This window comes from Trichomonas vaginalis, chromosome VI (genome assembly GCF_026262505.1).
Source record: "Trichomonas vaginalis G3 chromosome VI, whole genome shotgun sequence".
In the NCBI taxonomy this organism is placed as follows: Eukaryota; Parabasalia; order Trichomonadida; family Trichomonadidae; genus Trichomonas; species Trichomonas vaginalis.
Genome location: NC_067208.1, coordinates 10,286,811 through 10,307,381, shown reverse-complemented (window position 1 = coordinate 10,307,381; position 20,571 = coordinate 10,286,811). Strand labels below are relative to the sequence as shown.

Here is a 20,571-nt window from a genome sequence, read left to right as displayed (position 1 = left end):
GGTTGCTGTGAATATCTTAATTCATTACAAAGCAGGATAACAATTGAATATTTTTTTTGTGCATAACTGCTATCTAGATTAGGAAACTTAAATTTAAGTCTCATAACTATTACATTTCAAAGAGTGCAGAGTCAGTTTATAAGATGAATAGTTATAACAAAAATTCCAAACACTCTAGACATTGTAATCGGATCTCACAGAAGTTTTAGGCTAGAATCTGCCAGAAGGAACAATAAGGTAATATGATATGCTCTTCAAATTACACGCAACGATTATAATTCGAGAAAAAAAAATCTTTAGAAATGCTTTCAACTTTTAAAACTCTGCCTTCAGTACAAAAAGTTGTTCAGGGAATAAAAATACCATTTGTTGTTTCAGTTGAGCCTCTAGATGATTCAGCAAAAATTATTGATGATCCAAACGCAAAAATTCCGCATTGTTCAAGATGCCGATCTTATTTAAGCGCAGTTTGCGCTGTGTCACCCGAAGCTTGGTGCTGCAGTGTATGTTCTCAAATAATGCATCTTAAAAATCCAGTTCCTGAGGAGTATCATTCTTCAAAAGTCTTAGAAATCGTTGAAATCTCAGAATGTCAACCACTTTCGCATTCCATCATCGCATTTGCTCCTGTCAAAGAAATTATCAGAGATTATTTAAAGGTTCTACCTAAAAATGCTCCATTAAGTGTAATAACGTATACTGACCGACTTAATATAATACCTATATCAACTGTTTACGAAATCCTTAGCGAATTTGATACCATTCCATTCCCAACTGAGATAATTCCTTTTGAAGTTGCTATTCCAAATTTGATTATCGCCTTAGGAAAGGTTCGTGATCCTGTTTGGCACAGAGTTTTTATATCATCTCCACCACCAGACGCAGTTCAATCCCCTCTTCTCAAAGTTCTTAAAGATTTATATACCATCCTTGCCAGAGTTGACTTCTACTTCTTAGGTACATCATATTCATTACTTTTATCTCATCTTGCCAAGGTTTCACCTGGCATTTCTCGAGTTTTCGCTCCTTTAAATCAATTTGAGTTACCATTAGCTCTCAATTCAGATGCAAACAGAGAATTTGCCTTCCAAATGCTTGCAGCATTCAGATGTGGTGTAGCTTATACCTCCGAATACATTACTTCTCCATTTTTGGCTGCAGATGTCAAAGAAAACTTTGTCAGGATTCCAGTTTTACCTTCGAAATCAGCTCCATTATCATTCAAGATAATTCCTCCAACAATTGATGGCCATCTTCGAAAACAAGCAATGCAATGCGTTGTTAAATTTGTAAATTGGAATCCGAAAACGAACAGATTGTCACATCTCCATAGGATAATCAGTGAAGAATTTGATATATCCTCCAAATTAGAAGACGTTCTTGCTGGCGTATATCCGAATTTGTTATTTATGCAATGGATCAGAGAGGTTGAGTCACTTAATCCTGGACAAATGGTTCCTGAAATTATGAACAGACTCAAAGAAATTGTTCCACATATAAATGCAGCGCAAAACCTCAAACCAATTATTTCTATGGCATTTATTGCAAAAAGTCATCCAGCTCTTTCAACAGCCTTTTGGGATAGACTTTCTATGTGCTCACAGCTATGTTTGTCCTCTCCAAAGAGCGCATTAGCTATTTTTTCTTTTGTAGTTGAAGTTTGGGACAGAAGCGATAACATGCTATTTAGTGGTCTTTCAGTTGATGACTCTAAAAGAAAAAAAGAATACGTTTATGTCCTAAAAAGCTTCCCAAGCGTTTTCATTTTAACTGATGAAGGAGAATACCCGATTCAACCTTCCTCTAAGATGGAAGCATCAATAAAGAAGTTCCAGGAGGACTGTATGCCAATTCCTGTGAGAATTGTTCAAAGTCAAATTGATTCTCTCAAAGATTTGCTTTCAGTTGACGAAGAAGAGGGTCTTCAAGGTTTTCTTGAGTCTGTTGGATTGGAATCCTTATAAATTTTATAACTATTCTTGTTTATTTTTAACAAATTGTATATTAAACTTACTTTCCTTTCTTTAATCATACCATATTATTTATAAAAAGGATAATTTGGTGGGAAATATTTAATATATTACTTGTTAACGTTTAATATTGAATTATTTTTTAAGATATCTTTAGATTTGATATGAAAAATTATAACAATTCAAAAAGCACACTCATTAAAAATTAAAAAATGTGGCTAAATGTAAGCAATAAAGGTATAATAAATTATTAACGTATAAAGGGTAATACATACTTTTAATAATTCAATAAATTCATATAATGGCTTATTTCTTTAATTCGTTCAAGCGCTCCTGGAATAGTTGAACAAGAAGTGGATCTTGGCTACGAGCATTAAGATCGAGACGATCAGCTAATTCCTTACGATTGGCCTCTATTTCTGGATGTTGAGACTCGTATCTAAGTACTGCTGGCGCATATTTAAGACCAATTGAATCTAAGAATTCTAAAACGAGTAAATATTCTTCTTTTTCTTCTTCTGTTAAAATAATTCCGGAATAATCTTCCATTTCGCTAACGCTTGCATTATCGTGAAGCTCTTTTCCTGCGACTTTTGGAGCATTTCTTTCGACTTCATCTAAAACTGCCTGCTTTAGCTCATCCTCATCGATGAGATTTTTGACTTCTTCTGGGAAGTTTGTGCGACGGATATCCATATATCTTCTGTTGGAGTGCGACATTAGATTTCAGACTAAAAAAAAATTGAAATTCATTTTCAAGGCGCCGTTAGTTGAACGCAAGTCGTCACTTTTTATCAATGTTTGAAAATCAATCAGTATTATTTTACTAAATTTGAAAGATATGTTTCTTTCTTATCATATGACATAATTAAAACTTGACATAATTTGAAATTTTCTTCAAATTCTTATATTGAAATGAGATTTGGAATCAAGTAATTTAAGAATCATTTTTAATATTGTTTAGATAAAATATTTGTTTACGAATTATTCAATTTGAAGATGTTCTTGTTGATATAATTATTGTGCACCTGATCGAATTAGAAGATTGACAATCTTTCTGTAGTTATCATTTTCGTGTTGTTTTTCTTTTGCATAATCAAGTGCTGTTTTTCCATCATTGTTTCTGTCATTAAGATTGACACGAATTGAAACTAAATATTCAACAACTTCAAAATGACCATTCATCGTTGCCCAATGTAGTGAGGAATCATTATAATTTGTTTTATCATTTTTATTACATCCGCATTGAATAAGATATTTAACTACTTCAAGATGACCTTCTTGTGATGCAGCAATTAATGATGAAAATCCATCAACAGCTTTCTCATCTGGATTAGCTCCAACTGAAAAAAGATATTTAACTGTCTCAAGATGACCTTTTAATGATGCAAAGTAAATGCAGTTTGCACCACCATTTTGTTTAGAGTTGACATCACAACCAATACTTTTCAAATATTTAACAACTTTAAGTTGACCTTCTTGTGATGCAGTTATAATTGCATTAAATCCATAAGTTTTCTTACGCCAATCCTTGTCAAAACCAACTTCAATTAAATATTTTACAATTTCAAGATGCCCATTGAATGATGCTAGAAGTAAACAATTGCTTTCATATTGTATAACTGCATTTCTGTCACAACCTCCTTCAATAAGAGATTTGACTAATTCAAAATCACCTTTAGCGCATGCTTTAAGAACTGGAGTCTATTCTTCTGAATTTCTCTTTTCACTCAATCCAACTGCACACGAAATAGACATTTTAAGTTTATCACCTTCAGCTGAAAGTTGTTGAAGGAAATTGTAAACTGTTTCAAAATCTGAACAAGAACGTAATTCAGAAATCTTTGAGAAATCATTTTTGTATTCGTTGAATTCTTTTTCAACAATTGACAATTTAGATTTGAGGTTTTCAATCTCGTTTTTTAATTTTGTCATTTCTTTGGAATCAGATTGATTTTCTACTTTGTATTTATCAAGGTAATCAATTAATGAGCGTGATGATTTGAGTTTGAAAATTTTGTTGTAGATTTGAAGAACGTTAATCGCATCTTCGAACGAATTAACCAAAACATTGCATTTACGAGAAAGATTGTAAAGTCTAGCTGTACTATACTTTGATTTCCCTTGAGAAAGAAGTTTTACGAAATCGTTTGAGTTAAGTTTTGTTTTTTCGAAAACTTGAGGAATGAAATCTTTATCAATCACATCATAAAAATTATCTTGATCGATATATGTTTGAATATTGTTCGCAATGTGATCGACATCAAGAACAAGACCTTCACTCATTGAAAAAAAAATTCAAAGTCAGATTGAAATAAAAGGTAAAAAAGGGGGTTGGCGTCCTAAGGCGTCCTAGTGTAAATTTCTCAAAATTGTGATATTTACATCACATTTTTGAGAGGTTTATGGGCGTCCTAAGGGAAAATTGAATAGCTAGGGCGTCCCGAATTTTCATTCTAAGATTTAAATATATTATATACTTAAGTATAATACAAGCAATATAAAAATTAAATTTTTATTATGTTAACTTATAAGAAATTTTTTTGAATTATCGTTGATTTATTGTAATCTTTCCAGGCTATATTTTTGAAATCAACTTTACCTGTCATACGCATTAATGTAGTAGATGTCCAGGTGTAGCTATTATATCCCAGCAACATTGGTATTTTATCATTGTAAGATATCAAAATGAAGTGTTTTTTTAGATATAATTTTTCGTAAATTTTTCAAAAATAAGATGGTAAAAAAGCCTCGACTTGCTCGAAAAATAACAATTTTTTTTACTTGTAAAAATAACCCTTTTACAGCATGGGCAGCTATTCAATCACTATTTCTTTTTCTAAAAGTATATTTTTCAAAAAAAATTAAGATCAAATTCGACAATTTCTTGATGAAAGCAAAAATATTACACATACTTCTAGATGCATGGGATAAAATATGCAATTATTCAATCAATTCGCATGATTTGAAAAAAAAATCTAAATTTGATAAAAATGTAGAAATTTTTTATTTTTAACTTGAGATTCGATTTTTTTGATCCAATTTGTGAATTTTTTTTGATCGGAATTTCAATTAATTTGTTGATCAAAAATGACCTCACAATGTTTGATCATAAGTGAAGTCATCTTCATGGGTATTTAGAAATTCCAAGAGAAATTGCTTATTTCTCGCAGATGTAATATCTGAGAAAATCGAATTTAAATATTCATAGAAACCCAAATCATTCTCCGGTTCGAATAATTCATCTGTTGCTTTTTCTGTTTTTTCTATGAATTTTAATAATTTGATTAATAAATCTTCATCAGGAAGAATTATTGCTGCATTTGTGATAAAATTCCATATTGAGGTAATATGGCAATAATTACATTTATAAAATGTAATTTTATCCAAATTTTTTTGGCAAATTCGCATAATAGCATTAATATTTGAAGCTGAGATTAAACCTGTGATTACTTCTGTAACTTTTGGAAAATCATCGCAATTTAATATCTCTTTATATTGAATTGAGAAATAAAAAAAATCAAATGGATTCATTTCTTCAATTTCAAGGAGATTGTAAAAATTGATAGAAGTGTTATTGCAACAAATTGTATTTGCAGCAAAAAATATCATTTGCTCGATTCCATTTTTGGAATAAATTTGCTGGAACAATGTTAAATTAAAACAGTTGCTTAATTTTTCTTCATTGTTTTCATAAAAAAGTAACAAGTTTGCAACTGAAATTTCAAAATTTTGATAATTGCCAGTTATTTCAGTAAATAAAAAAAAAAAAAGGTATTGGGGCTTCCAGGCACTTCGTGCCCTCTAGCCCCGAAGATGTTTTGTCACTTTTCTGTCACTTTTCAGGGAAAAAACATTTTTATTGTATATAAAATGAATTTTACAAAACCACCGTTACCCTTCTTTGGAAATAAGAGTAGATGTAAAGATATTCTATTGAGAGAACTTAAGAAACTACCGAATGGTCTAACATTTGTAGATTTGTTCGGTGGAAGTTTCTATATATCTCATTTGTGCCATACTGTATTTCCTGACTCAAAGATTATATGCAATGACTTCGACAACTATATGAACCGTCTCAAACATATACCAGACACAAACAAAATATTGAAAGAGTTAAAAGAAAAGATACCTATAGGTAAGATGGAACGTATACCATTAGATAAGAAAAATACTGTCAGAGAGGTTTTGAAAAAAGCAGAGTATATTGACTGGGATAGTATATCTTCTAGACTATTGTATAGTGGTTCTATAAGAGTTCATGACATTGAAACACTTATGTCAAAAGTTTTATATCTTAACTATACAAAGGTTTTCAAAGAGAACATAGAAAAATATACTGAGGGTATAGAGTTTGTGAGATGTCGTTGGACAGAGTTGTATGAAAAATACAAAGACAAGGAAAATGTTTTCTTTATAGTAGACCCGCCGTTCTATAACACATACGATTTTCAATACCAAGTAGACTGGACTTTGAGAGACTCTTTAGAAACTTTAGACGTTTTACATAACCATCCATGCTTTTACTTTACATCCGATAAAAGTGGTTTGGAAAGTGTCATGAGATGGTTAGAGGACATACATGACTATGAGTTTAGATATGACAAGATAGAATATGAGAGAGGTCCTATAAACCGGAAAAAGTGTCATAACAAAGAAATTTTATTGGTAACTAAATGTGGTTTGAAATAGGACTACTTGTTTTAGGTTTTTTCCATTGTGTCATTTACTTATTTGACGTGGCAGAAAGATATAGAGAATATGAAGATGAACCAATACCAGCAAATGTTCAGCATATGTACTCGTAAGAGATATTTTTATCTAATATTAAAATGGACGCACAGAACTTAGCAAATGCACAGCAACCTGGACAACCAAACCCAGAGAATATTCCAAATGAAGTTAGAATACAAACTGCAATGGCAAACTATGGTCAAGTGCCAACAGATGTACAAATGCAAACTGCCATGTCAAATGACGCTGCGTTAGGTTTGCCACCATGGTATGCAAATATGAGATGGAAAGAGTTTTATACAAACCCTGAAGTGGGATATAAACAACTCTATGCAGATGACGCGAACACAGGAGTTGACCCGGAATATGTTTTCTACCAGAGGAGAAATAGAATGTATGAGCTCCAGTTAAAAAATGCTATGGAACTCAACAGGAAACGTAAGAGACTAGGTGGACATTAGATTTTTACATATAGTAAAATGGGTTTCTTTGGAAGAATAGGAAACTTCTTTCGAAATGTTGGAAGAGGTATATGGAATGGAATAAAATCTGTCGGAAGAGGAATTTGGAACGGAGTCAAAAATATTGGTAAAAGAGTAGGTCAGTTCGTTGGTATTATACCTAAAGACCCTGAACCAGAAGAACAAGCTCCTGTTATACAACAGCCTGAACCTGCACCACAGTCTAGTTGGCAACCAAATCCAACACCTCAACCGTATTAAAATTATATTTTTACCGTTCGATAGTAGTTGTATATGAGACTAAGTTCTAAGTAAAACGCATGGTATAATGGAACTATTCTCTTTCTTCCATCTGTTGTAAACCATACTTGAAAGTCTGAAATACTTCCACTCGGTGGTTCATATAGCTTTGTAGGTTTTTCGTAAAAGTCATTTGCCAAGCATAAAAAAGAGTTTTGTGCACCAGAAAATGAAGCATGAACGATAATAGCATCTGAGTCGAAAACATTTTCATATGTTCCATTAGGGTTTTCGACTTCATAAAAGTCCGGGTGTACTGGATATTCTGCAGGCTGATTTAACATCCGCAGAAACCTATACCATGCCAAGTTGTTATATTTTGTAGAAATATAAACGTCTTCTCCAAGGTCTTCTATTCTATTGATTTTAACAGTTGCATTTTTCCTGTCATATAAAATATCGAGATGGTACTCTCCTTCGTCAATGTTAAACTGGTTTGCATATTCGATATAGATATCGTTTATTTTTTCTTGAAAAGCTTGAAGAGTTGTTTCTAAGTTTACAAGCAAATTCACTTGTAAAAGTTTTCCCTGTTCAAATTTCTCATACGTATGTTTTTCTTTGTTATAGTATCGAATTTCAAAAGCGACCGTAAATGGGAAACCATGTATGGCTTCTGAAATGAACTTCATTCTACGAAAGCCAATAGCTTTTGTGACGGATGGGTCTCTTAACCATCTTAGTGGGTAGTCAAAACGATAGCCTTCATGTTTTACGGTCTCTGTCTCAAACTTTTGACCGACATTCGTAAAAAGTTCATCTAATGGTTTAGTTGTAGCAACTCTTGAATTTTCTTTTTCTATTGAAAGCATATTTTATCTAGAATAAAAATGTCGAAAGAAACAGCGTCTATGAGAGAAATACAACACAACCGACAACTCATTATACAAGCTCTAAATAAGAACACAACAAACTTTTCAAACTATTCTAAGATATCTGAGTCATTGAAAGAAGGAAACTTAAAACTGACGATAAACCCAATGACAGATGAGTTTCTGTTTCAAGACAGTAAGAACCATACTGTTTGTATAAATCCAACAAAAAGAACTTTAAACGAGAAACCTATAGATGAACTTCTTTTGAAGGCAGATATTGACAACAAAGCTGACAAAGAGTATGTCATTGAAAAAGTTCAAGAAGAACATGACAGAGCAGATGCAACATATGCAACAAAAGAGGATGTTGAAAAGAAAGCTGACAAAGAGTATGTTGACGATGAGTTAGCATATCTGGCTAGTGGGTTAGTGAAGAAGGCAAATAAGGAATATGTGGATGAAAAAGACAATGAAATTATAAAAAGGGTTGAATGGTACCATGAACGGACATCGAAGATTTTAGAAGGTAAAGCCAATACAGGGTGGGTTTCAGGATGTTTAGACCTTAAAGCCGACAAAGAAACTGTAGATATGTTGGCACAAACGGTTTCAAGTCATACCAGAGGTTTAATGGAAGATGGACAACAGTTGAAAGAGCTTGAGAAAGGTGTTACAGAGTTAAGGAATACAAAAGCAGACTCGACATGGATAACTGGATATGTAGATGCAACAAAAGAGTATATTTTCGCATGGACAGAAGGAACATACCACAAAAATATCATAGACATAGCATCTCTGACGTAAATGAACTTGAAGAAAGGTTATATAAGAAAGCAGACAAAACAGAGCTTCAAACATTAAAGACAGAAATACTTCAAACACTATATCCTATAGGTTCTATTTACACGTCAATGAACTCTACCAGACCAGAAGTAGTACTTGGTCTCGGAACTTGGACTCAAATAGTCGACAGGTTTTTGTATTGTGCAAACTCTTCAAAGGAAACAGGTGGAAGTAAAACGATTTCAGGTGAAAACTTACCTGCACACAGTCATTACATAAATTTAACTACAGCTGAAGCAGGTTGGCATAAGCATAGATATTGGGATTGGACAGGAATGACAAAAGGTAAAGGATATGATGTTAAAGACAACGTTAAGTTTGCTATAGATTGTTACTGGGATGACACTCAGGGAGGAGGAAGCCATACACATCGCATTACAGGATATTCGGAAACAACGGGACAGAGTAAAGACTACATGCCACCTTACATGACAGTTTACGCATGGTATAGAAATGCTTAGTCGTCATTTTCAACTTCTTTAGCATATTCGTCAGGAGTTGTCTTATATTTGTTAGGAACTGTCTTTGAAAGTATACCACCTTGAACCTTAACAAGTTTGAAACGAGGTCTGACAATAGTAGTTTTATCTTCTGCTTGCAGTCTGTACATTTTGCCATGTTTGCCTAAAACTTCATAATATTCTCTTGTATACTTTCTTCTATTTTTACGAACACGAATGCGAGTACCTGTCGAGTTCCCATTGTTGTCATAGTCAATAGTATTTTCATATGGGTCGCGTTTAGGTATTTCTATTTTTACTTTGTCACCTTTCTTAAGTTTGAAGCCTGGCATTCTTTCTTGTTTGTCTCTTTTGACTAAACTATTAAATATATAGTCTTTCTCTAAGTCGGGGTTGTTTTTCATTTCTTCGGGGGAGTGGTTTCCCAAACCTTTTTGTTTACGGCTATTGTAAATATTTAAAACTTGTCTCATCTTTGCCATGGAGAAATGTCTATACTTGTCGTCATATGACATTTCATTTACTTCACCACCTTGTGGTTGGTTTAAGTCTCTTAAGATTTTTATACAACTGTCAATGACACCAAGAGCAGAATGGTTTTGGTCGACAATGAAATATTGGTTTACATTTTTTGAACGCAGATAGTTTTTAATATCGTCTGATTTGAAAGAACTTTCACAGTCAGATGTCAGTTTTGTTGGATGGTATTTGTCAACGAATATTGTCAAAGCAGTTTTCACATCTAAAATATTTTTGGACCATAATGGTATGACTTCACAGTATCTTGTGTTTTGACCAACAAATATTAGCCAGTATGGTGGTCCATCTTCTCTATACCTTGGAATGTTTTCCAAGATATCCATAAACCAAGCATTTGGTGTTGAACTAAAGATTTTTACCATGAGTGCTTTCTTTGTTGCCTTAGAAACATGGGGTCCTTGTTTGAATTCGTCATTTTTAACCCATAAGAAATGGGTTTATTTGGCGCATTAGCAGGAGTCGCATCTAGATTTTTGCCCGCAGTGGGAACACTAGCCAGAGGTGCATTTGGAATTGGAAGGAAGATTTTGAGTACATTAGGTATACTGAAAGAGAAAGCACAACCTATTATACAAACTGTACAGAAAGGTTGGGAGGTAGCACGAGATGCAGCAAATCTTATTCCAAATCCTGAAACAAGAGGAAAAGTTCAAGGATGGATGGACAATGTAGGAAGACAAGCAGGAAACTACTATAACAAAGCAAATGACTACTATAACCAAGCAGGCCACTACATGGACCAAGGTGAAAGATTCTTTAACAGAGGATATAACCATGCACAACAGTGGGTAAACAACAACCAACCTCAACCGCCTCAAACGTGGGGAATGTAAAATTTTTTACTGAGATGAAATGAACAATACAGCATTGAGACAAATGGGCTCAAGATGGATTTGCCGGCTTCCAGCAGTTACACAACCACGTGTTTGTCAAGTCCTCCCTATACCTCAGGAAGTTTTAGACCGACTTAAAAAACCTCAACAACCAGTTGAAAACAAACCAAACTAAAATTTTTTACTGAGATGAAATGACCGAAGAAGTTGAAACGGTAGATTTGACACCACAAACAAAAAGTTCAGAACCATTATCAAAACCTGTCAAAGAACTTACAGATGAAGAGAAAAATTCAATAATAGAAAGTGCCAGGTCTGGAAATACAAACTCTAACTACAAAGTCACTTTTCATAAAAATGGAACGGCTAGTATCTCAAAAAAGAAACAGACTCTCACAAATAAAATATTGAAGTCTGAAGGAGTTTATGAGACAACAGATGGAAAAGTTTACTTCACCGACCAACAGTTCATTATAGAACATCTCATTGACTTAGAGTCGAAATATTCTAAACTTTACAACAAACACAAAAAGTTGAAAGGAAAACAAAAACAAATGGCATATGACATTTATGAAGATGTTGACGACACAACTGTTCCAGCAAGTGAAGTAAAGTCAGAGGAACCGAAAAGTGACGAAAAACCAATAGAAGAAGGTGAGCCAAAAACTGAAGATAAACCAAAACCAAAGTTTAGTCTCCAGACTAAACCAAGCCAACCTTCATTAGCTGGTATGGGTTGGCGTCAAAGACTTATAGCAGCAGGTGGTTATGTAAAGTAAAGAAAAAACATTTTTTTATTTTTATAAAAATGCCCCCGTATAGAATGGATAGAAGGTCTGCTAGAATAAAAGCAGAGTTAGAAAGATATGGCTGGAGAGTTTCAAAGAAGTTTAAATATAGGAAGGGAAGACCCATAAAAGTCTATGACAAACTGGCTGGTCTGACCTATGAAATGGACTTGGAAACAGCACGCACAAATTATCCAAACAGACTAGAGAGGTTAGAAGAAGAGCGTCTTATGAACATGCCTTTCGATGTTACTGAGCCACAGGTTGAAGGACACGACGGCTTTGCCAGATTCTACTGGAAACATGACGAACAATTGCATCCTTTGAGAAGGAAAAAAGGAAAAGGTGAAGACGCACATGCTCCCATGGAAAGAACAAGATATGCATATGAAAAGTACCGTGAAGTTAGAAGTAAAATTACTTCTGGTCGAACCTTTACAGTAAACTTTGACGAAGGAAAGAACAAAGAAGGCTTCATGGGTGTACTTGCTGCCATACAAGACGGAAATAAGAAAGGATACAATCTCAGACTAACCGTAACAGATTTAGATGGTCATATATACTACTCACATGGCAATGTCACAACAGCTGCAATGCTTCTTGACGCTTTCAAGACTACAAAGAGAGAACAAATGTTTGACTCCGACTCAGATATTTTGAATGCGATTGAAGGAATTGCAAGCGTGAAGTTCGAATGGTACCAACCCAACCCTCAAGCAGTCAGACAATATGCTGGATACTTCCCGTTCATAAACAAGTCTGACATTAACCTGACAAGGTATGGAATTTACAATTCAATTGAAAAAATTGTCAATGAACCTTGTATTCTTACATGTCTCAGGAACTCTGGTCTTGTTACAGATGAGAAGATGAAGTATCTTGAGTCATGTGTGAAAACAAGGTACATTCTTAGAAGTCAATTGACAAAGATTGCACCGTTGGCAAATGTCAATATCCGCGTCAACATACCTACAGCTAAAGGTTCTTCACATGACGACTATGTTGTTGACTTCAAATTGCCATGGTTGAAGATTGTACTTCTCCACAACCACTTCATGTTGAACGAAAGTCTTACAAACCCATTGTTCGGAAAAGGCAAGTGTAACATTGCCAGAGCTGTTAACATTCTTTTCGAGAAAGGTTTGTTGGAACCAATTCCAGATGACAAGCTGACAGAAACTTTTGTACCAAAAGATGAAACAAACTTTTCATTGTTGGTAAGACCAAAAGTTGTTCCGGACAAAGTTATAGCACAAAAGAAGTACACAGCTCCAAAAGGAGTTGGATTGTTCGGATACCAACCTGAACCAGAAGAACTTCCAATGAGGTTGCAAGAACTTCAAGATGCTATAAACAAACTTCCATTGAGACATTCAATCGATGTCAAATTGTATTGGAGAGCTTCAGAGTTAGGTCAGAAAATTTTATATGAAACAGGTTGCTTTGACGATGTTTATGAGATAACAGGCGAGGTTTCTCAAAAGATAAGAGACTCACTTGAATTTCCACGAACCGGACCCATTGGATGCGACAAGTTCGACTCATACGAAAAAATATACTATGTCGACCTTAACGCTGCATACATGAGGTTCGTCCAATATATTCCAACTGGAATTCCAAACGAAGACGGTGAGTTCCCGGGAAGGAACTATACAGTTGGAAAAGTCATACAACAACTCTATGATATTAGGAAAGCTTCAAATCCCAAACTCGCAATGACACTGAAATTGCTTATGAATTCGACATGGGGATATTCCATTAAAAAACCTCAAAAGATGAAGAGTAAACACTATGAGAAGGTCGACAACTTTGTTGAAAGGTTCTCCACTTTTGTTTTAAAGTACGAGTTCACCGAAGGTCAAAGTGGCTCAGTAACCACAGTAAAACCTATTGTCGAACATTGGTCTTATCCTCAGTTCGCAAAGGCAGTCCTTGACAACTACAACAAATTTTTCTCGGAAGTTAAATCGAAAATTGTGGTATACTATGAGAACATCGATGCACTCATGACGAACGAAGAAGGGTATAACAAACTCATTGAAATGGGCATGGTCGGTGAGAAGATGGGCCTTTTTAAGCTAGACAAGGTATTTTCCGAAGTTCATGTTCTCTCCAAGCGTAAGTACTGGGGTGTACTTGAAGACGGGACAGAAATAAAACATTGCATGAAATAGTAAAACATTTTTTAAAACATTTTTTCAAAAAAAATATTTTTTTATTTTATTTGAAATGTACGCTGAGTTTGTTGGAAAGGACTGTTGGAAAACTTGTTTGTTAGATGAGAAATATGAAATTCACTGTTGTGAGTCATTTGAAGTCAGAAAAAAGGAGACAAAAAGAGTTTTAAGCGAATGGGAGGGAAATAACGGATATGCTATTATGAAGATGAGTGGAAAACACTATCTTAAACATGTTGTCATTGCAACTCATTTTATACCGAATCCTAACAATTTACCTTTTGTAGACCATATAAACCGTATAAGAAACGACAATAGACTTGAAAACTTGCGTTGGGTCACTCGTTCTGAAAACAATAAGAACATAGGCAATTTTAGAGATATAGTATTCGAATTTGTCGACGAACTAGAAGATGAAACAATTGAAATTACAGACTATGGCAAGCATACGCTTGAGTTTTACTACTATAGCGAAGAACAAGACTCTTTCTACTTTTATACCGGCGTAAACTATAGAAAATTACAAGTATGTTTTACTAAGTCGGGCTATGCTTATGTAAACGCTAGAGATACAGATGGAAAACACGTTCAAATACTTCTTAACAAATTCAAGAAGCTATATGGCATACCATTTTAAAACGTTTTTAAAACAGTATATTTTACTAAGGCGGGCTATGCTTATGTAAACACTAGAGATACAGATGGAAAAAACGTTAAAATATTTCTTAACAAATTCAAGAAGCTATATGGCATACCATTTTAAAGCGTTTTTAAAACATTTTTAAAACAGTATATTTTTACATATATAAAATGCTTCAGGTTGAAAAACAAAGAACAAAAGTAGCAGATACAAAACCGTTAGACTATATCTTTACAAACGCAGGTAGGACTATATCAGATGAAGAAATTTTATCCGGAGCTTATCGGTTTGACTATCCAATTCGTTGGCTTCAAAGTCCTTCAGATGCAAAGGCAATAGGATTTAGAAGAGTTTTGTTTTCAAATAGAACTAACGCGTTTATGTTTGCAGTATATTTTCACGGTCAGTATAAAGGTTCTGATGGTCTAATAGAAAAATTTGACGAAATGAAGATCTTTACTATTCGTTCAGACGAAAGTCTTGAAAAAACTCTAAATGACTTTCAAACTCAAATAAACAAATACTACTGGGAATTTCAAGAAAAATACCACTCTTTACTAAATGGAACATACTATCTAAAACTAGAATACGACAAGATGAACTCCACAGTTTCATTTCAAAGGATTGAAAATAACCCTCCAAGAGATACAGAGTTTTTATATTGGGGGTGGACAAACGTTCTTGGCACAATTTCTTCGGTTACTAAACCAGAACGAACCATTGCCACCTGACGGTCCGTTTAAATTTATACTCCCACCAACAGATTTGACAGTTTATAGAAACGTGTTCGATCCTCAAAATGTCATGTGTCATGCAAGTTTCAGTTCAAGCAACAACAGTTTTCTTTGTATCGGTAAGGACTTTTATGACTTTGCTTCTAAATTCTACGAACCACCTAGTAACAGTTTCTCTGACTTTCAAGTTTGGTTCACAACAAACGGTGTGCAGCATATTATTCCATTGTACTATGACTTTTATCTCGAATTGTCTTTCATATACAACTACGGAAAAGTGCTGAAAAAGTATTGAAAAATATATTTTAGGCGAACCAGGTCCCTCGGTCCCTCGGTCCCTCGGTCAACTAACATCTTTTTGAAAATGGTGACAACATGACATTTTGACAACAACACAGGAAATAGATTTCATCATCTAATTTCTCATGAATTTCATCGTAAATGTTTTGTATAAAAAGCAACCCGCGGAATTCCGCGGGGTGGTATATTCTTCACGAAATGCTTGTTTTGAGGTTAAGCCACAAACGAATGTCCGACGGTTAAGCCAAAAATATTTTTTATTTTTATTGTAAGAACAGTATGACAGTCGAAGCAAAAACGTTCACGAACAAATCTAATGGCGAAACATTCACAAAAGGCACCTATAACGGTATTGAAGTCTTACGTAGAGACAAGGATGGTTATATAAATGCAACAAAGATATGTCAGCAGTTTAGGAAAGACTTTAGAAGGTTGTTGGAAAATAAGTCCTGGGAAGAGTATTTTAAGGCATTTTGTGAAGAATATACCACCCCGCGGAATTCCGCGGGGTGCTTTTTATACAATGTTAATGCAGAAATTCCCGATGAAATCAAACAGGTTAGAGGAATGTATGTAGACCCAAGACTTACAAACTATATAGCAATGTGGGCTTCTCCAAAATATTGCATAGCAGTTGGAAAAATTCTGGACTCCATAGACAAGAAAGTTCATGAGAAATTAGATGAAGAAGAACTTGAAGATACAGTAGAGAATGCTAAACCTTTGTTCGAAGAAGAAGTTAGAAAAATGCATGAAAAACAAATAGAACATGAACGTGAGATATGTTCTGGTTATAGAGACTCTCCATACGAACTAGACCAATGGGAACAAGAAGATTTAAAGAGAGAATTTAGAGAATATGAACTCGCTAAAGTTTCATTAGAAGCTGCAGAAGAGAGGTTAAAAGGTTGGGGTCCTTTTGTACAAAAATATTTTGAGTAAATGAACCATTTTATTTTTATTGAATTCGGCAAAAATATATTTTTAGATCTCACCAGGTCACTCGGTCACTCGGTCACTCGGTCATTTTAACTTCTCTGAAAAAGTGTGACAACATGACATTTTGACAACAACACAGGAGATAGATTTCTTCGTCAATGTTTTGTATAAAAAGCACCCCGCGGAATTCCGCGGGGTGGTATATTCTTCACGAAATGCTTGTTTTGTCAAGACTTTCATCGTCAATGTTTTGTATAAAAAGCAACCGCCGGAATTCCGGCGGTTGGTATATTCTTCACAAAATGCCTGTTTTGTCAAGACTTTCATCGTATATGTTTTGTATAAAAAGCACCCCGCTGTTTTCCGCGGGGTGGTATATTCTTCACGAAATGCTTGTTTTGAGGTCGAGCCATTTTTGGCCCCACCGTAGAAAACACACATAACTCTTGAATTCGGCAAAAATATATTTTAGTTTTTTAAAAAAATATTTTTTTATTTTTATTGTAAGAACATGTCAGCAACAACAGCACCAAACTCGTTAGTCATGAACCCAACATCTATGTTAGTAGAGATGAAAAGCTTCATTCCTTCTTCATATACTTTCGAAACAGAAATCCAGAAGATAAAGCAAGAACTTCTCCAAGGAGATTTAGACTGTAGTGCGAAAGATGAAACAAATGAACAGTATCTTTATGAAATGCAGGATATTATTGACCATCTACCTAAAATTCCTGAAATACAACAACAAAAGCTTACTATTCCAGAATTCGATGAAATAGAAGTGAAACCAACTGACTCAGTAGAAACCAAGAAGTTCATACGAAAGATAAACTATGAGTTTCTTGGATTTCATTGCAACCACAAAGACTGCGATATGGTATATTTCATTGACATATATAAATCTGGGGAGTTTAAGACCTACGACAACTTTGTTTCGTTAGTTGCAAAATGTGTATGGCAGATAAGAGATAAAGATAGAAGAGGTAAAGTATGGAATGAACAGATAAAACCAGCAGCCTTTGAGTTAAAGAAAACCATTTACGCCTTACTTGTTTTAGCAGGTAAGGTTTCAGAATATAACGCTAAAATGAACCCACAATGTTCAAAATGTAAAGCAGCAACAAGGAAATATAACTACTCCGTCAAAGAGATAGAACGTATGCGAAACGACTATGCTGACTTAAAGAAAGAAGTAGAGAAACCAGCAGAAGATAAAATGGACATGTTGACATTTCTGAACAAAAACTATCCAACTGCTAACGATTTCCTTCTATCTGATGTCAAGAAGAAATATAAAGAAACTTTCGGCATAGTTAAAACTTTTGATATCCTTCGTGAAGAAATAGAAGCTACAAAACTGTTTAAAGTCATGAACCACCACCAATATCCCATATCCCATCCTTTCCCAAGTACCATATCATGTAAAACGCTTGTGAAAAAGAGGTAGCACCTAAAATATATTTTTGCCTGATTTACACTCATTGACGATGAAATCGTGAAAAAACATATACGAAGAAGTCTATTTCCTGGACTGTTGTCAAAATGTCATGTTGTCACACTTTTTCAGAGAAGTTCATTTGACCGAGGGACCGAGGGACCTGGTTAGATCTAAAATATATTTTTGCTGAAAAAAATGACCAAATTTCATGATATAACTGTATTTTTTTGACGAAGAGAACTTTTACACTTCGTAAAAAAAATCCCTGAAATCGTGAAAAAATGACCAAATTTCATGATATAACTGTATTTTTTTGACGAAGAGAACTTTTGCACTTCGTGAAAAAAACTCTATGAAATCATATCTTTTATACAAGATAGAAAAAATAAAATTAACGCTAGTTTTTTTAAAATATTTTTTTTTATTTTGTATGTAAAGACAGTAAATGTTAAACACTGAGTTTGAAACAGTTAAAAAGATAGACAATGAGACCAAAGTGGTTAAAATAGGTGATTTAAACGTAAGATACTCAAAGAAATACAAAAAATATTCTTTGTCAGACATTTTAACACTATCTGAAGGAAAGAAAGCACACGACTGGGTTAAAAATGCTTCAACTCAGAAAATTTTGACAAGAAATCCTGAGCTGATGATATCGGTAAGATTCTATGGAACAAGAACATATCTTATAGACAAAAGTCTTATACCAGTAGTTTTGTTCTGGATTGACCCAGTTGTTGGATATAATTTCATAACATATGGTTCATTCGATACGGAACGTTGCAGTGAAGGCTTACTTTACATCGTTCAGAAACCGAAGGACTTCAATACAAAGAGATATAAGATAGGAAGAACATTTAATATAACTCAAAGATATGACAGTATAGTCAATAGAGTTAAGGTTGCGTTTGTTAACGATATGAGAGCTGCTGAAACAGAACTACTTGAAAAGTTTGAGAAATTGTATGGTGCTCCCACGAGAGGTAAAGAAACGTTTGAAGTAGATGAGATCGACAAAGCTATAAAAGTATTTGACGAAGTTGCTGAAAAATACATGTAAAGCGTTTATTTTTGGTCTTTTATACAAGATAGAAAATAACGCTAATTTTATTTTTTTTTATTTTTTTATTTTGTATGTAAAGACAGATATGACAACAACAGAGAACACAACAACTGCTATCGTTCATGAAGCCATAGATGAAGAATACGAGTACATACAGTATAACAAACAGTTACGTCTCATTCGTTCGGTCAAAGATGACATGTACCAAATACAAAGTATTTTGAATGCTCTTCGTTCTACAAAGCAAGCACGTCATTGGTTTGAAAACCAACAGACAAAAGAACTTTTAGAAGAATTTCCTCATATGTTTGCGACCGGTAGAAAACCGCGGGTCGAGATTCCGTACGAAAATCGTCAAAATTTGCCAAATGGTTTGAGAGGTTGGTATGTACATAGACTTTTAGTAAATGCTGTTGCAATGTGGGCTTCGCCTCGCTATGCTTGTTATATTTTCATGATGTTAGATGAACTTCATAGACAAGAACGTGAAGAGCTAGAGAACAAGCTTGAAGCAAAAGACAAAAACATACAGAAAAGAATACCACGTTCGGTACCAAAAGGAAAGGAAAAGAACTATAAGTATATGATTTACACTGAAGAGATGGAAAATGAAGAAGACAGAGATATGGTTATGTTGCATTTAGTCAGAAGAAACAACAAAAGCTTTTACGACCTTGCTAAGATTTACAAATCCGACAGAAATTGGTTCTATCGCGAAAACTTACCGATTTCAATGACACCGAATGAAGATGTTAAACAGATAGTTCAAGATACGTTACCTCAAACACACTATGATATGAAAGGTTGTACAATACTTACATTCAAAGAAGATTTGCCGCTACTGAAGGAAAAAATAACAGAGTATTTCGATAACTTCAAAGAGGAAGAGTAAATGAACCATTTATTTTTCAAGCTTGACACCAAAGATGGCTCATGTAGCTCTAGATGGTAAATTGTCTTGTCCGAGTCCTTCTGGCATTCCGAGTCCTTCCTTCCGACAGGAAAAGTTTTTCTTTCCGACAGGAAAGGTCCTTCCTTCCGACAGGAAAGGTCCTTCCTTCCGACAGGAAAAGTCCTTCCTTCCAACAGGAAAAGTCCTTCCTTCCAACAGGAAAAGTCCTTCCTTCCGACAGGAAAAGTTTTTCTTTCCTTCAGGAAAAATTTTTCTTTCCTTCAGGAAAAATTTTTCTTTCCTTCAGGAAAAATTTTTCTTGTTGTCCGTCCGTAAACCATTCAAATTTTCGAAAATTGAGAACTTTTTGGCCGGCCTTCAGGAAAAATTTTTCTTTCCTTCAGGAAAAATTTTTCTTTCCTTCAGGAAAAATTTTTCTTTCCTTCAGGAAAAGTTTTTCTTTCCGACAGGAAAAGTTTTTCTTTCCGACAGGAAAAGTCCTTCCTTCCGACAGGAAAAGTCCTTCCTTCCAACTGGAAAAGTCCTTCCTTCCGACAGGACACAAACGAATGTCCGACGTACCACCAACCGAGTCCATTCCAAAGCCAGAAGAACCGACAGCCCCAGCACCACAACAGACTAA

The 20,571-nt window shown here is 34.4% G+C and overlaps 17 protein-coding genes and 2 pseudogenes across 19 annotated transcripts, besides 2 other annotated features; 14 read left to right on the top strand and 5 right to left on the bottom strand.

Moving 5' to 3' along the window:
- Nucleotides 1–301: 301 nt before the first annotated feature.
- TVAGG3_0839080 (Sec23/24 zinc finger domain family) lies at nucleotides 302–1,994 on the top strand (the record flags this gene model as incomplete). The annotated part of the gene is made up of 1 exon (XM_001327346.1): nucleotides 303–1,964. The coding sequence occupies one exon, from the start codon at nucleotides 303–305 to the stop codon at nucleotides 1,962–1,964; it is 1,662 nt and encodes a 553-aa protein (XP_001327381.1).
- A 245-nt stretch (nucleotides 1,995–2,239) lies between these two features.
- On the bottom strand, nucleotides 2,240–2,711 carry TVAGG3_0839070 (uncharacterized protein; the record flags this gene model as incomplete). The annotated part of the gene is made up of 1 exon (XM_001327347.1): nucleotides 2,277–2,690. One exon carries the CDS (start codon nucleotides 2,688–2,690, stop codon nucleotides 2,277–2,279), a length of 414 nt encoding a protein of 137 aa, XP_001327382.1.
- Nucleotides 2,712–2,987: 276 nt separating this feature from the next.
- On the bottom strand, nucleotides 2,988–3,155 carry TVAGG3_0839060 (protein ubiquitination; the record flags this gene model as incomplete). Its single annotated transcript, XM_001327348.1, has 1 exon — nucleotides 2,988–3,155. One exon carries the CDS (start codon nucleotides 3,153–3,155, stop codon nucleotides 2,988–2,990), a length of 168 nt encoding a protein of 55 aa, XP_001327383.1.
- A 519-nt stretch (nucleotides 3,156–3,674) lies between these two features.
- TVAGG3_0839050 (protein ubiquitination) lies at nucleotides 3,675–4,256 on the bottom strand (the record flags this gene model as incomplete). Its single annotated transcript, XM_001327349.1, has 1 exon — nucleotides 3,675–4,256. The coding sequence occupies one exon, from the start codon at nucleotides 4,254–4,256 to the stop codon at nucleotides 3,675–3,677; it is 582 nt and encodes a 193-aa protein (XP_001327384.1).
- A 34-nt stretch (nucleotides 4,257–4,290) lies between these two features.
- Nucleotides 4,291–5,731: a mobile genetic element.
- A 112-nt stretch (nucleotides 5,732–5,843) lies between these two features.
- On the top strand, nucleotides 5,844–6,662 carry TVAGG3_0839030 (phage tail repeat-like family; the record flags this gene model as incomplete). The annotated part of the gene is made up of 1 exon (XM_051248796.1): nucleotides 5,844–6,662. The coding sequence occupies one exon, from the start codon at nucleotides 5,844–5,846 to the stop codon at nucleotides 6,660–6,662; it is 819 nt and encodes a 272-aa protein (XP_051084271.1).
- A 140-nt stretch (nucleotides 6,663–6,802) lies between these two features.
- On the top strand, nucleotides 6,803–7,165 carry TVAGG3_0839020 (uncharacterized protein; the record flags this gene model as incomplete). Its single annotated transcript, XM_001327350.1, has 1 exon — nucleotides 6,803–7,165. The coding sequence occupies one exon, from the start codon at nucleotides 6,803–6,805 to the stop codon at nucleotides 7,163–7,165; it is 363 nt and encodes a 120-aa protein (XP_001327385.1).
- An 18-nt stretch (nucleotides 7,166–7,183) lies between these two features.
- On the top strand, nucleotides 7,184–7,426 carry TVAGG3_0839010 (serine threonine-protein phosphatase family; the record flags this gene model as incomplete). The annotated part of the gene is made up of 1 exon (XM_001327351.1): nucleotides 7,184–7,426. The coding sequence occupies one exon, from the start codon at nucleotides 7,184–7,186 to the stop codon at nucleotides 7,424–7,426; it is 243 nt and encodes an 80-aa protein (XP_001327386.1).
- A 2-nt stretch (nucleotides 7,427–7,428) lies between these two features.
- Nucleotides 7,429–8,277, bottom strand: TVAGG3_0839000 (uncharacterized protein; the record flags this gene model as incomplete). The annotated part of the gene is made up of 1 exon (XM_001327352.1): nucleotides 7,429–8,277. One exon carries the CDS (start codon nucleotides 8,275–8,277, stop codon nucleotides 7,429–7,431), a length of 849 nt encoding a protein of 282 aa, XP_001327387.1.
- Nucleotides 8,278–8,415: 138 nt separating this feature from the next.
- Nucleotides 8,416–20,571: part of a mobile genetic element that runs on past the window's edge.
- TVAGG3_0838990 (uncharacterized protein) lies at nucleotides 9,581–10,447 on the bottom strand (the record flags this gene model as incomplete). Its single annotated transcript, XM_051248795.1, has 1 exon — nucleotides 9,581–10,447. The coding sequence occupies one exon, from the start codon at nucleotides 10,445–10,447 to the stop codon at nucleotides 9,581–9,583; it is 867 nt and encodes a 288-aa protein (XP_051084270.1).
- On the top strand, nucleotides 10,556–10,868 carry TVAGG3_0838980 (uncharacterized protein; the record flags this gene model as incomplete). Its single annotated transcript, XM_051248794.1, has 1 exon — nucleotides 10,556–10,868. A coding segment is annotated over one exon (313 nt), but the record flags the coding sequence as incomplete, so codon positions are not given.
- TVAGG3_0838970 (uncharacterized protein) lies at nucleotides 10,977–11,132 on the top strand (the record flags this gene model as incomplete). The annotated part of the gene is made up of 1 exon (XM_051248793.1): nucleotides 10,977–11,132. The coding sequence occupies one exon, from the start codon at nucleotides 10,977–10,979 to the stop codon at nucleotides 11,130–11,132; it is 156 nt and encodes a 51-aa protein (XP_051084268.1).
- On the top strand, nucleotides 11,152–11,736 carry TVAGG3_0838960 (phage tail repeat-like family; the record flags this gene model as incomplete). Its single annotated transcript, XM_051248792.1, has 1 exon — nucleotides 11,152–11,736. One exon carries the CDS (start codon nucleotides 11,152–11,154, stop codon nucleotides 11,734–11,736), a length of 585 nt encoding a protein of 194 aa, XP_051084267.1.
- On the top strand, nucleotides 12,112–13,919 carry TVAGG3_0838950 (annotated as a pseudogene). Its single transcript has one exon. A coding segment is annotated over exon 1 (1,808 nt).
- Nucleotides 14,733–15,591, top strand: TVAGG3_0838940 (annotated as a pseudogene). The gene has a single exon. A coding segment is annotated over exon 1 (859 nt).
- Nucleotides 15,876–16,538, top strand: TVAGG3_0838930 (uncharacterized protein; the record flags this gene model as incomplete). Its single annotated transcript, XM_051248791.1, has 1 exon — nucleotides 15,876–16,538. The coding sequence occupies one exon, from the start codon at nucleotides 15,876–15,878 to the stop codon at nucleotides 16,536–16,538; it is 663 nt and encodes a 220-aa protein (XP_051084266.1).
- On the top strand, nucleotides 17,047–17,450 carry TVAGG3_0838920 (organellar and viral DNA polymerase type B; the record flags this gene model as incomplete). The annotated part of the gene is made up of 1 exon (XM_051248790.1): nucleotides 17,047–17,450. A coding segment is annotated over one exon (404 nt), but the record flags the coding sequence as incomplete, so codon positions are not given.
- TVAGG3_0838910 (organellar and viral DNA polymerase type B) lies at nucleotides 18,686–19,033 on the top strand (the record flags this gene model as incomplete). Its single annotated transcript, XM_051248789.1, has 1 exon — nucleotides 18,686–19,033. A coding segment is annotated over one exon (348 nt), but the record flags the coding sequence as incomplete, so codon positions are not given.
- TVAGG3_0838900 (uncharacterized protein) lies at nucleotides 19,620–19,928 on the top strand (the record flags this gene model as incomplete). Its single annotated transcript, XM_051248788.1, has 1 exon — nucleotides 19,620–19,928. One exon carries the CDS (start codon nucleotides 19,620–19,622, stop codon nucleotides 19,926–19,928), a length of 309 nt encoding a protein of 102 aa, XP_051084263.1.
- TVAGG3_0838890 (uncharacterized protein) lies at nucleotides 19,963–20,571 on the top strand (the record flags this gene model as incomplete). The annotated part of the gene is made up of 1 exon (XM_051248787.1): nucleotides 19,963–20,571. The coding sequence occupies one exon, from the start codon at nucleotides 19,963–19,965 to the stop codon at nucleotides 20,569–20,571; it is 609 nt and encodes a 202-aa protein (XP_051084262.1).